Here is a 12,785-nt window from a genome sequence, read left to right on the forward strand (position 1 = left end):
AGCCCCCGTGTGACTCATTTGATTAGTAAGAGATTAATCACCAAAGCATTGGCTTGTTTGAATAACAGTATTTAATCTGTACAGGTTGAGATATCATAAAATGCGACATTCCTACCTCCTCTTTAGCATCATTCCCCTGGAGCTGAGCCCTCACCTGCACAGGGCAGGTAACCACCACTCCCCAGCAGTTCTTCGCGGTGCAAAAGTCACAGTGCAATTGCTTTAGTCCTAGACAGATGATTTCCCTCACTCGAGAGAGGGGAGATGTTAAAGCTCAAATGTTGATGAGAATTGTTGCCATTTAGGAATGCAAAAACCCAGCTATTGCACACAGCCAGTTCCAGCTGAAACTACAGCAGGTAATTATTTAGCTGCCTTTACACTCCACACAGTTGGTACTGATTTAGCCAAGAATGAAAGTAAAGCCAGTAACAGGATTTCAGAGTGATACAGTTGTCGGAGGGCAGAATCTGACAAGCAACTCCACAAGTCAAAAGCGTGCTTAAGAACAGCAGGAGGTTTTCCTATACAGGGAGGGGGTATGAGCTGGACAGAGGTCATCTTCCAGAGACAAGCATGAGAGGAACATCGGCTTCAATAGAAAGCTATGAAGTACAATAGAACAAATCTGTTCATATAATTGTCAGGATAAGTATTTGACATAGTTTATGTAGTAGAATACAATACTTGAACATCTTTTAAAAATAAGCACAGATTTCATTTCATATATACATAACTGATTTTAATCATGTACTGAAAATAAATTACAGGAAATAACTTTAAAATGCAACAGAAGACAAAGAGTTTCACAACAAACATTCCCATTGATTTTCCCAAGGGGGTGAGAGATTGCAGTGCTCAAGGCAGGTAAATATCACAAATATATCAAAAAACTTCAAATTGTTGATGCATTCACACATTTACATGAGCCACAAACATTCCTTTACAGGAACTGCACTTAGCTACCACAGAACCAGGTTTTGCCATAAACTACAAAACTTTGATACAAAATCGTATTTATATATTTATATTTCATATACATGCCCTATCTGTGATTTCTTAAAAAATAAAAACTAAACACACTGTACAGACAATCCTAACTCATTGCTTGGTAGCTGTAGGCAACATTTTTGGATGGAATTTCTTCCCCAGTAGAATTAATGGCAATATTATATACATGAAGGCTAAACTGCAGAAAAAGACAGCTCAGTTCCGATATGCACCTCCCTCGGGACCAGGTCTGCGAGTTCAAGGCAAGACACCCTCTGTGCTGAGCCACTGCCTCCCTGACAGCCCAGTTCTGCGTGAGGAACCAGCACATGCATCTGTGTAACACTGGTAAAAGGCAAGAAAGCAAGAGACGTGTTGTAATGGAGTGGCCGCTCCGATGGCTCCACCGGCTGCACACACAGGACACTCGCTGGAGCTGGCGAGGGGCAGTGCCGCGCTGGGGACATTTGGTGAGAGCACACCTAGTGTGGGTCTGATCATTACACTTCCCTGAAGTCAGCTCCTGCAGGGGACAGGTTGCCCCTGTAAGCCAGAGCCTGCACGGACTCACAGCGCTGGGGAAGCTCCCCCTCCCTCCCCCAAACATGGGTCACCAGGACTACGTAAAACTGAGCCACTCCCTCCCACCCCAGCGGGCTCCATGGCACCAGTTTGTCTGAGAAGCTGAACACTGACAAACTTAACTCTTCCCCGGTGATGGCAGCAATCTGTGAAGCCAATCACACTAAACTACTTCTACAGTTGATTGTAAACTTTGGTTTATTTTTATTCATTTTTTATTATTATTATTGAGTTCTCATGGTACAGCAAGCATGTCTAGGATGAGAGGGCAGAGTTGAAGAGGAGACGAACTGTCAGTCTGTCTTTAGTCTGGCATGGTGAGACACCTGCTCGGTCAGGCCTGCTTTGATAGAGTTTTTTACAGACTGCCTCATGTGATCCTCCATCAAATTATCACTCATGGGCTTCAACACCTGTGGAATGAGAAATGTGCAAAAGAAACAAGAAAATGAGGTAACCAAGGAAAATAAGATATAAAACCATATAAAGAGATGAGACTTGAAATCATGAAAAAACTTAGAATGATGAAGTCTGACACAAAGTGGCATGAACTGAAAGAGAAATGAATTTTGCTGCTAGAGTAATGAGGTTAAAGCAGTCACATGCTATGGACACAAGTGACACCCCTCCTACACAGCAGTATTTCACTGAATTCAAACCACTTTACAGTTCCTAGAAGATGGATGTGCAATTCCATACCCCATATGCAGCATCAGTCTGGTATGGTTACAGCATTTATGCAGACCGGCCCAGACGGTCCAGCTTATTGTCCTATATGTGTAAGTGTGAACACTTCAGATACAGAAAGAAAGTTAAAAATACTGGCTAGTTTTTCTTCTTGTTATTGTTGGATGAGAGTCGCTGTCGCGGCACTGATGTAAGAGCACGACGAACCGTTCGGCGTCTAAGGACTTCAAAGAGTTTGGAAAACACCTAAAACATGAATTCAGCTGTTAGGAAAACCGGCTCTCACAACATAGCAGAAAGTCAATCAAGTTCAGAAAAAAAAAAAAAAAACCTGATTGCCAGTAACTTCTCACCTTCCTGGGATTCCTCTGAAGCAAGGAGGGAAAAGAAAGGCAGAGATTCAGAAAAATCAACAGTTAAGATTGTGTATTCAATCAGAGTGACTCAGACAGGACCTGCAGTGCTTTGCTTTGCCTATTACTGATGTGCAGCTCTAACAGCAACACTGCTGATGTTTTTTTGCGACCACCTTCCTCCAGCCCACAAATGGCAAGCTCCTGCCAGCATAAGCCAAGTTCTCCCCCTCCCAGGGAAGGCAGCAGCCAAACCAAGCCTTGTGTGCTTGGGGTACCATGCAGCAGCAGCTCCAGTAGAACTGGAGAGCCTCAATTTCAATCACTAGTTAGTGGTGCTAACTCAAGATTTAGTTACCAATTTATTTACTGATGCTCATTTCCCTATTTTTAAAAATCCACTTTTTCTGCTCCAGTGTAACTCAACCTGACTAGGACCCTCAGCAGGTTGCTCAGATAGGCCTAGTGTACCAGTGCCTAGGATGAGCCTTGAACACAGGAATTTTTCAGCTGCAGAAGCAAGCATCTGTGCAGAAGGCTCCAGTTAGTTATCTGCTCATGCCTCACAGGACACACTTTAATGTCACCCCAGATAAGCTCAGTGCACCCTTTATTTCCAGTAAAAACAGCAGGAAAGTGTTTCCCTTCTGCTGGCACTGGACATAGCTAGTCAGAATGCTCCAAAAACTACTGGAGAATAGGAATAGAGAATTTCAAGGATTCTCTACACTGGCCTTACTGGCCACAGCTGTGTCAACTGAGTTCAGGCAGCAAAATCTCTATGCACAAAGTTTTCTCCTCCAGCTCTGTTGTCCCTACACTCACATCTTTTCCTTTCAGGAATTTGTTGAGGATTCCCTGCAAACAGCAGCTGCACCCACTGAAGCTGTCACAGACAGCACAAGTCTCCCTGATGGAAGAAACCTGCTGTGCACCCTCTGGTAGCAGCTGCTGAAAGCCATCACCCAAGCCAGTTCTCTCCAAGGACTCATCAGCCCTTCAGCATCCCATCAGGAGAGGAGGGCAGTGTTTCGCCTTTCTCATTGCATGATCTGAGATATTTTATCCACCACATAAGGACAAGCTTATCCATAAACATAACTTCAAAAACAATTCCTTACTATGAATAAGGAAAAAGAGAATTGAGGAGTCCCTCCACTCTTTGCCATCAAAGCACCTACTAAGTAACCTTCTGCACCTTACGTAACACTTTGTTGGCAATACCCTACGCTTATTTAACATTCCTTGTGTGCAGCATCTGTTCCTGAAGAGAGCAGTCACACTACTGAGCAGATTTTCCCTTTGGCAGCACTCACATTCTCTATTAGGTCTAGACCAGCTTTTCCCTCTCAGCAGAACAGAACAGAAACTGTTTGATACGTCTGCTCAAGACAGCAAGATTTTGCAATAAAAACAGATACCAACCTGTTCCCATATAGCTTCAGCGATCTGATCAATGGCTGTTCCAACTTCTCTGAATTCCCCAGAGTACTTAACGTATGCCCATGTACAAAACGATATAAGAGCCATCCCCAGCACAAGATTACACAGGGCAGCTATGGAGTTCATGCCAAGGAACCCAGTCAGTCCTGAGATTATGTACATGGCAAACATGACTGCAAATAGAGTGGCAGGGGTACGAGCAGCATAAAAGATGTTTTTGCCATCGTTGTGCTTCACAAAGTTTGCATAGATCTCGTCGATTTCCACTTCCAGTTGCTCCTGGTAGCGCCGGCAGAACTCCTCCCCTCCCATCTTCTTCACGGAGCGGAACTGCCGGATGGCGCTCTCTCGGAAATCCTGGTGCTTCCGCTCGAGGTCCGATGGGGCGATGTAAGGCTTATCTCCCCCACACACCTGTGGGAGCGACCAGAGACCACGGAATCACACCCTGAGCCTCTGCTGCTGCACAGAAAGCACCTGCCCCTCGCTGCCCTCCTCCCTTCTGCAGCTCCCTTGGCTCTGTGAGCTCCAGGCCCAGCCAGTGAAGCAGCCTTGGATCATGGCATGGCAGGAGCCTCACCTGTCCAACCACACACAGACCCACAGCACGGGACTAACTCACACTTCTACTGTTCTCTTCAGACAGGCCCAGAAGGACAGGACAACAGCCACATGCACATCCCTGCTTTTTCCCATAATGAAGTCCTCCACATCCACCAAAACTCCCTGGGAAATGGCCACTAATCTCATCCTTCAAAACTGCTTTTTCCACATTGCCCAGAGCGTGTTAAACACTAGGAGCTACTGAGAAATCAGGAGGTCACCACACAAATAACTGCCACTGTTTTCTTGCACTCTGTGACACTGCACCTGTTGTTCCTTACATTTCAGGTCATTAGGGGGACAGTATTTTGGTTATGCATGCTCAGCAAAGGAGGGCTTTGGTTCACGAGGACAACTCAGAAGCTGCAGTAAGAACTACCTTTACATAATCGAGTTTTAAATCCAAAGAGTTCCCACTTCTGTTTTTAAAAATAGAAGTTTCAGAGCTGTGTCAGATCAAGAACATCATATGAGACATCTGGATAAAAAAAATCTATTCCATAATTTTTGCATATCTCTACAGTGATATAAAAATATACAGTACTGGGGAACATTACTATGGAAACAAAGTCTGTTTAAAAGAACATCTGTTTCTGTTTATTCCCTGCTCCAAGTTAGAAACCTTACAACTACAGTATCTCAACAACCACTGAAGATTCAAGTTTGGAAGGCAGACTTGACATGTATTATAAACAACATATTTACTATTTCAAGATATTTTCCAAAATGGAAACAGAGGAGTTCCTTTAAACCAGCAGAACATTCTCCAAACAGCCTGCTAACAAATGGAACTGGCTTGTCTGCCACTAGCATTAGATCTTACTCTAGTTTCAAAACAGAAAGCTACTTCAGCAATTAAGACCACAATTAGCCTAATTAATGGGGAGCTACATTTGTAGCATGTTCTCACACCTACTGGTCTTTCTGGTTGTACAGTTTCACAATAAGCACAGTCCTGTTAAGCTTTATGAGACAGGTAATGGTTTTCAGAATTTCCTATGATAAAACCTTGCATACCACTACAATGAAGTATGAAATCCATCCAGCACTCAGCTTAGAATGATATAAAATCACCATCTTCAAAAGAAGAAGCAAGAAGGAAATTACATACACAGGTTTTTCAAAGTAATTCTTGTATTTCAAGGGGTTTCTTTAAGTATCAGAATCCTTGCATTTTACAGCCAGTGAATGGCCACAATTCAGAAGCATGAGACTACAAACCTAGAATTTCACCACTATGCAACCCTGGCACAACAAAGTCTGCTCATCTGCTTGTGCATTTCATGTCACAGGATTCTGAGAGGCCTGTCAAGAGCTATGGAGGGAACTAACAGGTAGTGTATCCTGCAAACACAACCTTTTTCACATCTCCCCAACATCAGACACCTCAGCTCAGAGCAGAGTGCAGAACACACACAAGTCCTGGCCCTGAGCTACTTCCCCCCACTGAAGTGTTCACACACAGAGTACAACATGGAAGCTCAAGGCCTGTATTTGCATGCAGGTGTTTAGGAAAGGTTGTGCCATCATACCTGCTCCATGCCTTTGCTGTACAAGTCCTTTGCTCCTGCCACAGCAGCAAGATTGTTCGCCTCAGCTGTTGCCTAGAAAACACAGAGCATCCTCTGTCATCACAGCACTTCCAGCTTACACACAGCATTACACTCCCAGCATACCCCCAAAACCTCCAGATGGCCAGGAAAAGGCCACACAAAAATAAGTGAAGTTTAGCAGTACACATTAAAACATATTGCTGCCCTTCTTCAGCTTTCTAGCACAGCTGCAAACCAACCTCAGCTTGCTTGTACAGGCTTTTCATCATGAGCAATCTCTTCTGAATGCTCTACTGTTAATAAGCACATAAGGGTCACTAAACTATTACATATTAATCCTGGTACTGGACTACTCCCACTACCTACGAGGAAAGGAGGAAGCTGGTATTATTTCTGCATTATAGTTGTACAGTTTTGGCGTCAATCGTAATTGTCAATTTTGTTAAGAACTTAACACTTATTTTCTACCTGTGTCATGTCAGGGACAACTATTGTAGTTAAAGCTGCAAGATGTCATTTTCTGGATCTCCCAAACAGCAAGTTAGAGGAAACCCATGCTTAGAGAGTAAAGCAGCTAAAAAACCCAACCAACCAGATAGACCCCTGCTCCATTTGGTTGATTTCATTTTATTTGGTTGATGAAACTGAGGGAAAAGTACCCAACCATCACAGTTCAGATGGCTTTCAAAGTACACAGATCCTTCAAGAACTACAGCTGGGGGGGGGGGGCTTCAGGCCCACAGCAGTCATGATTCTTCAATTGCAAAAAACTTACAAAGTACACATCATCTAATCAGACTATTTGAAAGAAAAATAAAATACCTGCAGCATAGATTTCGGATGAGGTAGCTCCTCTCCTTGATAGATTTTAATGTAAGCCTAAATGTGAGGGGGGGGGGAAAAAAAGGTTTATTTTTCTAAACATTTATGTTTAAGGAGAATAAGAAATAAGGGATAATACAAAGATAGAGTTCAGAATATTTCTTATAATAGTGCTAAATATTAAATCATAAAAATTTCTTCTTACAAGTTTGGCATTTTTTCCCCTTCACTTTCCTGTGCCCAGGACTGGGGCCCAGCAGGGCAGCAGAGCACCCTGAGGAGACACCTCTGTCTCAAGAAGTGACAGGTTTGACAGCAGGCTTCTGCTCCCTCAAATACATGAGGTTTTTGCTAAAGAGGGAATCTTCATCCATAACAAAAGAGTGGAGATGACTATCCCAGCCTTTCTGGCAAGAGGTTTGCCCAAACTTACCCCAGCACTGGGAGAACCAATACTTATATTTCCTCACATGACTTGATCTACTGAAGTGTAGGAGGAAAAAAACCAGATCAAGGCACTTAATGCAGACAGAGCTGAGCAGGCAAAACACTTGCAGAAGCTAAGCAGACATCCTATCCCTCTGTGCCCCACCCCACTTATCCTCAGGTGTCCTTTCTTTCCCCAGGGTTCCAGAGGGCTGGAAGAGAACACACACTTCATTTCTTCTCCAGCCCACAAGCTGGCCCATGGCACAGCTCCTGGGGACAGGTAAGTGGGGCAGAGCAGGCAGCAGCAGCCATTCCAGTGCTTTGGACAAGCTGTGCACGTTACACCAGCAAGGCCACTCTCAGCCCCTTGAGGGGGTCTATCCACTCTCTCCACACTGCCACTGCCTTCCTCCCTGCCTTGTCTACAAGCCTTGGGCCTGAGGATTTTTTGCTCTAAGGGAGGAGAGAACAAGGTTATCAGGGTCCCCATGTACTCAATGCTCTAGGTTGCAGAGCAACCTACAAAAACATACGGAGTTATACAGGACTCAGTTCCCTTGACACCCTTCTTGCTTCTGTAGCTATTTCCTCCAAGTAAGAGCCCTACAGTTTCCAGCTCAGGCCTCACAATCTCTGCTTCAGATGCACAGTCCCAAGGGAGCAGTCCTCTTTAGTTACATAAGCATAGCATTTCTGCAGCACCCCACAGGACTGCTCCCCGACTGGATACAGGATGGGAATCAGCTTTCCAATAGAGGTTTTACACTTGGTTTTTAGGATGCAGTCCTTTTCCTTTCTAAACTGCTGCTGAACATGCACTCCCTGCACTGGACCTGAGTGGGTCCTACTAGAGAAAAACTGGAGCAAAAAGCAGCATGCAACCATGTAAACAGAGACTGAGCCTCTGAGCGCCAGTGCTGATTTTATGCTTGTCAGAACAGCCATCACTTCTGCATCCTGTATCATGTCTTCCCTTTAAAAAAGTTACTTCATTTTACAAGTGAAGTTAAATGAGTTCTGGTCTCAGATTCCTTCATTGCACAGTTTGTTTCTCAACATCAGCCTAACTTTTCTACCCCAAAAGTAGCAAAACAAAATTCCTCTCTTTAGGAGACAGTGGCATCATTCTTACCAAGCCAACTGTCTAAGTCATTCCAATACAAAAAAAAAAAGAAAAAAAAAGGTCTATACACACCAGACCAATCCCTGCTGATGGAGAGATTATGTTATCACATTTCTGCTGGTCTCACCATGATACCAAAAAAGCTCAAGACTAACAGCTGTGAGTATCACACAAATACTTCAGAGCATAGTGGTGCTACACATGCAAGCGTTTAGCAAGCACCTTCCTTGCATGTTAAAAATCTAGAGGGGAATATCTGAAATTTTCATTGCATACCTAGCAGTTTAAGAGCTGGTTTTCTACCTGTAAAAACTACATGAGACCTACTTTAATTAAAAGTAACCAAACCAAAACAAAAAAAAACCCAACTGGGATTTCAAAGTAGGAAAAAAAAAAATCTAATAAAGCTTGAGCTATTTCAGCCAATTCAGAGAGGAAAATAAAAACCAACCCACAAATTTTGCTAACAGTAGCTTGCTAAGAGCTGTACTGCTAGGAAGTAGTGTGCCAGTTCTGGAAAGTCAGAGTAATGAAATGAAAAAAGTGAGCTGATCAGTGAGCGTCAGCCTAGATATCTTATCTTCTCTGGGAACAACATGGCCTAAAATTAGAATACTGTCTTTTAAGCTATTAACAGAAATAATTAGTATGAGTTTGCTTACCTTGAAGTATTCTACAAGATCTCTACAGGTCACCTTGGATCCACTAATCTCTTTTTCTACCAAGTTTTCAGGGGCAAGCAGTAACGGCACCAAATTCCGCAGCTCATTCTTAAAATCCTCATCTATATCTAGTAAAATTCAATCAATTCCAGGAGAAAAAAGTGGTTAGTTTTCAATCTTGTATCTCCTAAAGGACCACTGACAGCCCATGATCCTTCTAAATCCACAGCATCACAACTCTGAACTGCATTTTTAAGGTATTTAAAAGCTTACATACATAATATAGCTTTAGTAAGTTCTACCTACTCTTAATCTACCAATCTTAACTTCAGAGGGAGAACAAGGTTCCATTGTCCTTTGAGTATTTAAAGTGCATTTCCCCAATTACACCAGTGCACAATGACCCCACAGGTCTGTACCCTCAGCACAGCAGGAGTTGGCATCCCACCACTGCAACTCACTTTTATAGCCTTTGCCATTCTGATGCATTCCCTCTGCTGGGGGACAGGCATCCATTGGAGGAATCCTGACTGCCTCTCATTCAGCTGCAGCAGAACCCTACGGGTTTTATTTCAGCCATTTTAGAGCTGACCTGTGGTTCAGCAAGTTTTTAGAGAAAAGCCTTTGAAGAAAGCAAAGTCTTTAATCTTGCAGATTCTGCCCTCTGGAGACCTTAGTTATCTTTGGAATCTCTATTTAATGACCTTTAAGCATGTCTCAAGTTATCAGATTGCAATGAACAGCTAGACACAAAGACACCCATTCCCTCTGCCTACTTAATTCCTCTGCCTTTAAACCACTAAGAAGAGCACACAATGCACATTTCTAAATTCTGCAGTTTCACCTTTTAGCCTTGTATTTTCCAGTCAGGCATTTCAATAGCTAACCATTACAGTGCTTAACTTCCATCATAAAAGAAAACAATTTCAGTGATCTGAATTAAGAAACACAAAATGAAAAGCTTCCTACCATTCAATCGCCCATCAAAATTTGGATTTGTTGCAACTTTAAGACCAGGGTGGGGCAACAGGAAACACCCAAGATTACTGAAACAGGAGTGAATATGCTTCCTTACATTCTGTAGCTCTTCATGTTGGTTTTGCTTTACCTGAAGGAAAAAAAAAGGCAGTATGAACTGCTACCAGTTTTGGAGCACTGCAATCAAGATTAACCATCATCTTAAAAGCAGTAAGAGCACAGAAGAGTGTTTAAGCTTTTATTCCTGAGCCTAATAATGTCAACTTTGCATATGAGTGGAAACACCACAAATGTATTTTATTAGCACAAGGAGCCAGCTCATGCTGCATCATTGCCTTGACAGCAAGACCAGAATAGGACTACTGGAGATAACTTACCTGCAATCTTTTCTCTAGGAACTTTCTTCCTCCTTCCAAGCCATATGCATGTTCATAAGGATAACTCCAATCTCTAATTAAGAACATTAATGTCTGCAACAGGAAGAACAGCAGCATTGAAAAGTTTGCATCATTCCTAAGGTCAAAAACTCTATCACATGTGTGATTATTTTAAGTATTTGGCTGCTCTAAAACTAATATATTATAGATTACAAGTAAGGATACTATGTAAATTTTTTGGTATATTTGGTTGCTCTAAATGAAGCAGCCTTGTAGTTCTGTGGTGCAAGTGTTTGGTTGTTTAAAAAACCAAACAAACAAAAAACCCACCACTAAACAGGACTTTTTCTCAGAACCATCTACCACCAGCAAAGACCAGCTATATCTCAGAGTAATAAATAAGAAGGCAGCACAAAATTTTTCTCCTTAGCACCTGCACATCATCATTTCACATTTTGATTCCTTTTATGCCTTTTAACTCAAGTAGAAAGCTATACTTGCCCAAAATGTGGTCCTCTTCAGCATTTTTCCATTGGATTTTTGCAAAGCCATGTGGCAATAGTGAAAGAAAATTAGTCTTGCCAAGAACTGGTTACCTTCAGCCCAACTAGTTTATCTTCAGAAATTATCCTGAGCTCATTTTCTACACATTCAACTGCTTAAATCCATTTAACACATAGTTACCTGAAACGGCTTTTGGTAAATTTCTTCCATAGCTAGTCTTCCATATTCTGTAAACAACTGAGAGAAAGAACAGTGTAAGGGTGTGCCACATAGAAAACACATTTTTCTACTGTAAAACATTCTATTATGTCACTAAAAAATAAAAGCATTCAATCTTTTATCTTACTATAGGTTGAGAATGACAAATAAACCTCGATAATGAGTATACCAAGCCTCAGTAAGATTCAGGTAGGAGACATGATTCCCACTGGCTTCACAGTGCCATTCCTGAACTGTCAACACACTGCAGCTCTAAGTGGGTGGCTTGTGGGCTATTCTCAGAGAAAAGCTGGCTGCATCTCTCACCAAGCCAGCTTCCAACACTTGCTTCCTAGGCTAAGGAGGTAAGCCTGTCTAACATTTGCCCCTTACTTCCCACAAAAGGTTTATTCCTGGAAATCCCAGGGAACTTGGCTCTAGCCAATATATCAGACATTTAAATACAAGCCAAGTTCAGCAGCTTCTCAGGTCTCTGCTTCAGCCCGTGACCTTAACTAATAATTGTTCCCTCCCTCCAGTATAAAGGCAGGTATCAGCTGTCTTCTTCTTATTGCTTTCACCATCTTTAACACCAGCAGCAGCATTTCTCGCTGGCCTGAGCAGGCCAAACCACCCACAAGAACAAGAATTATGGACTGTGCTGGCTGTTTCGGCAGAGGCCAACACTGGCAGGGATCAATCCATGCCAGCCTCCTTACAGATCTTAGAGATAGAGATGATGGAAGCACACCAGAATTCTCCAGTACCAGGCAATCATTACTCTGCATTAAACTAACTCCTGGAGCATCTCCGATAAATTATGGCTCAAAGGACAGTTCCTGTGCTGATCACAAGAGCACCTGAGAACTTACAAGACTAATTTAACACAATTTAAATCCCAAGCCCTTGTCATCCTGAGCAAAAGCAGCTGTGAAGTGGCCAAGCACCCACGAGTCTGGCTTCTTTGACCTAAACTCTTCGCCTCATTCACTAAATGCAAAAGGCAGTCAGAGACTAACAGTATTTCACAATTACATAAATTCCTGTTAAAACAGAAATTCAGAATTTCCTTCCCTCAGACCATGATTCCTTCCTTAAATGCAGTGGTGTCCCCTACCCAAGTGCTTGTATTTATCATCCTTCTCTTCCCTTCCTTCCCTCAAATGTCACCCTCCAGGATAACAGGAACAGATTATTTTATTCAGATGACACTGAGGCTGTTAAAGGACCAAAGTCTCAAGGGAAGCCTGGCTTTCAAATAACTACTTATGGATTTTTTTGGTTTTGGTGCTTGGCTGTGTTTTTTAGGGTGTGGGGGGTGTTGGCCCAGTGATACAGTCCTGTTAACTGAGAACAGCTTCACAAGACTGTTTAGTTAGTGCTCTTCTACTTCCAGCACTGGCAGACAGTCTGTTGCAGCACCGAAGACACACAGAACAGTTTTAAGCTCATGGCCTTGGCATTGGGCAATACACAAGCTA

At 42.7% G+C, this 12,785-nt stretch overlaps 1 protein-coding gene across 8 annotated transcripts in view; it reads right to left on the minus strand.

Moving 5' to 3' along the window:
• Positions 1-53: 53 nt before the first annotated feature.
• Positions 54-12,785, minus strand: part of ATL2 (atlastin GTPase 2) — a 41,315-nt gene continuing 28,583 nt past the window's right edge. For 4 of the 8 annotated variants that reach the window (XM_010411043.4, XM_019292803.3, XM_039568494.1 and 1 more), the window contains 9 exons: positions 11,287-11,343; positions 10,603-10,695; positions 10,217-10,355; positions 9,248-9,375; positions 7,034-7,090; positions 6,191-6,262; positions 4,038-4,469; positions 2,613-2,627; positions 54-2,505 (listed from right to left, as the gene is read on the minus strand). In XM_010411043.4, coding sequence (XP_010409345.2) covers positions 2,398-2,505; positions 2,613-2,627; positions 4,038-4,469; positions 6,191-6,262; positions 7,034-7,090; positions 9,248-9,375; positions 10,217-10,355; positions 10,603-10,695; positions 11,287-11,343 — 1,101 coding nt within the window. In that variant the 3' untranslated portion in view covers positions 54-2,397. The remainder of the gene's footprint in view (positions 2,506-2,612; positions 2,628-4,037; positions 4,470-6,190; positions 6,263-7,033; positions 7,091-9,247; positions 9,376-10,216; positions 10,356-10,602; positions 10,696-11,286; positions 11,344-12,785) is intronic. The other 4 variants (XR_753064.4, XM_010411044.4, XM_010411045.4 and 1 more) reach the window with 4 other exon arrangements.

This window comes from Corvus cornix, chromosome 3, assembly GCF_000738735.6.
Source record: "Corvus cornix cornix isolate S_Up_H32 chromosome 3, ASM73873v5, whole genome shotgun sequence".
Classification (NCBI taxonomy): Eukaryota; Metazoa; Chordata; class Aves; order Passeriformes; family Corvidae; genus Corvus; species Corvus cornix.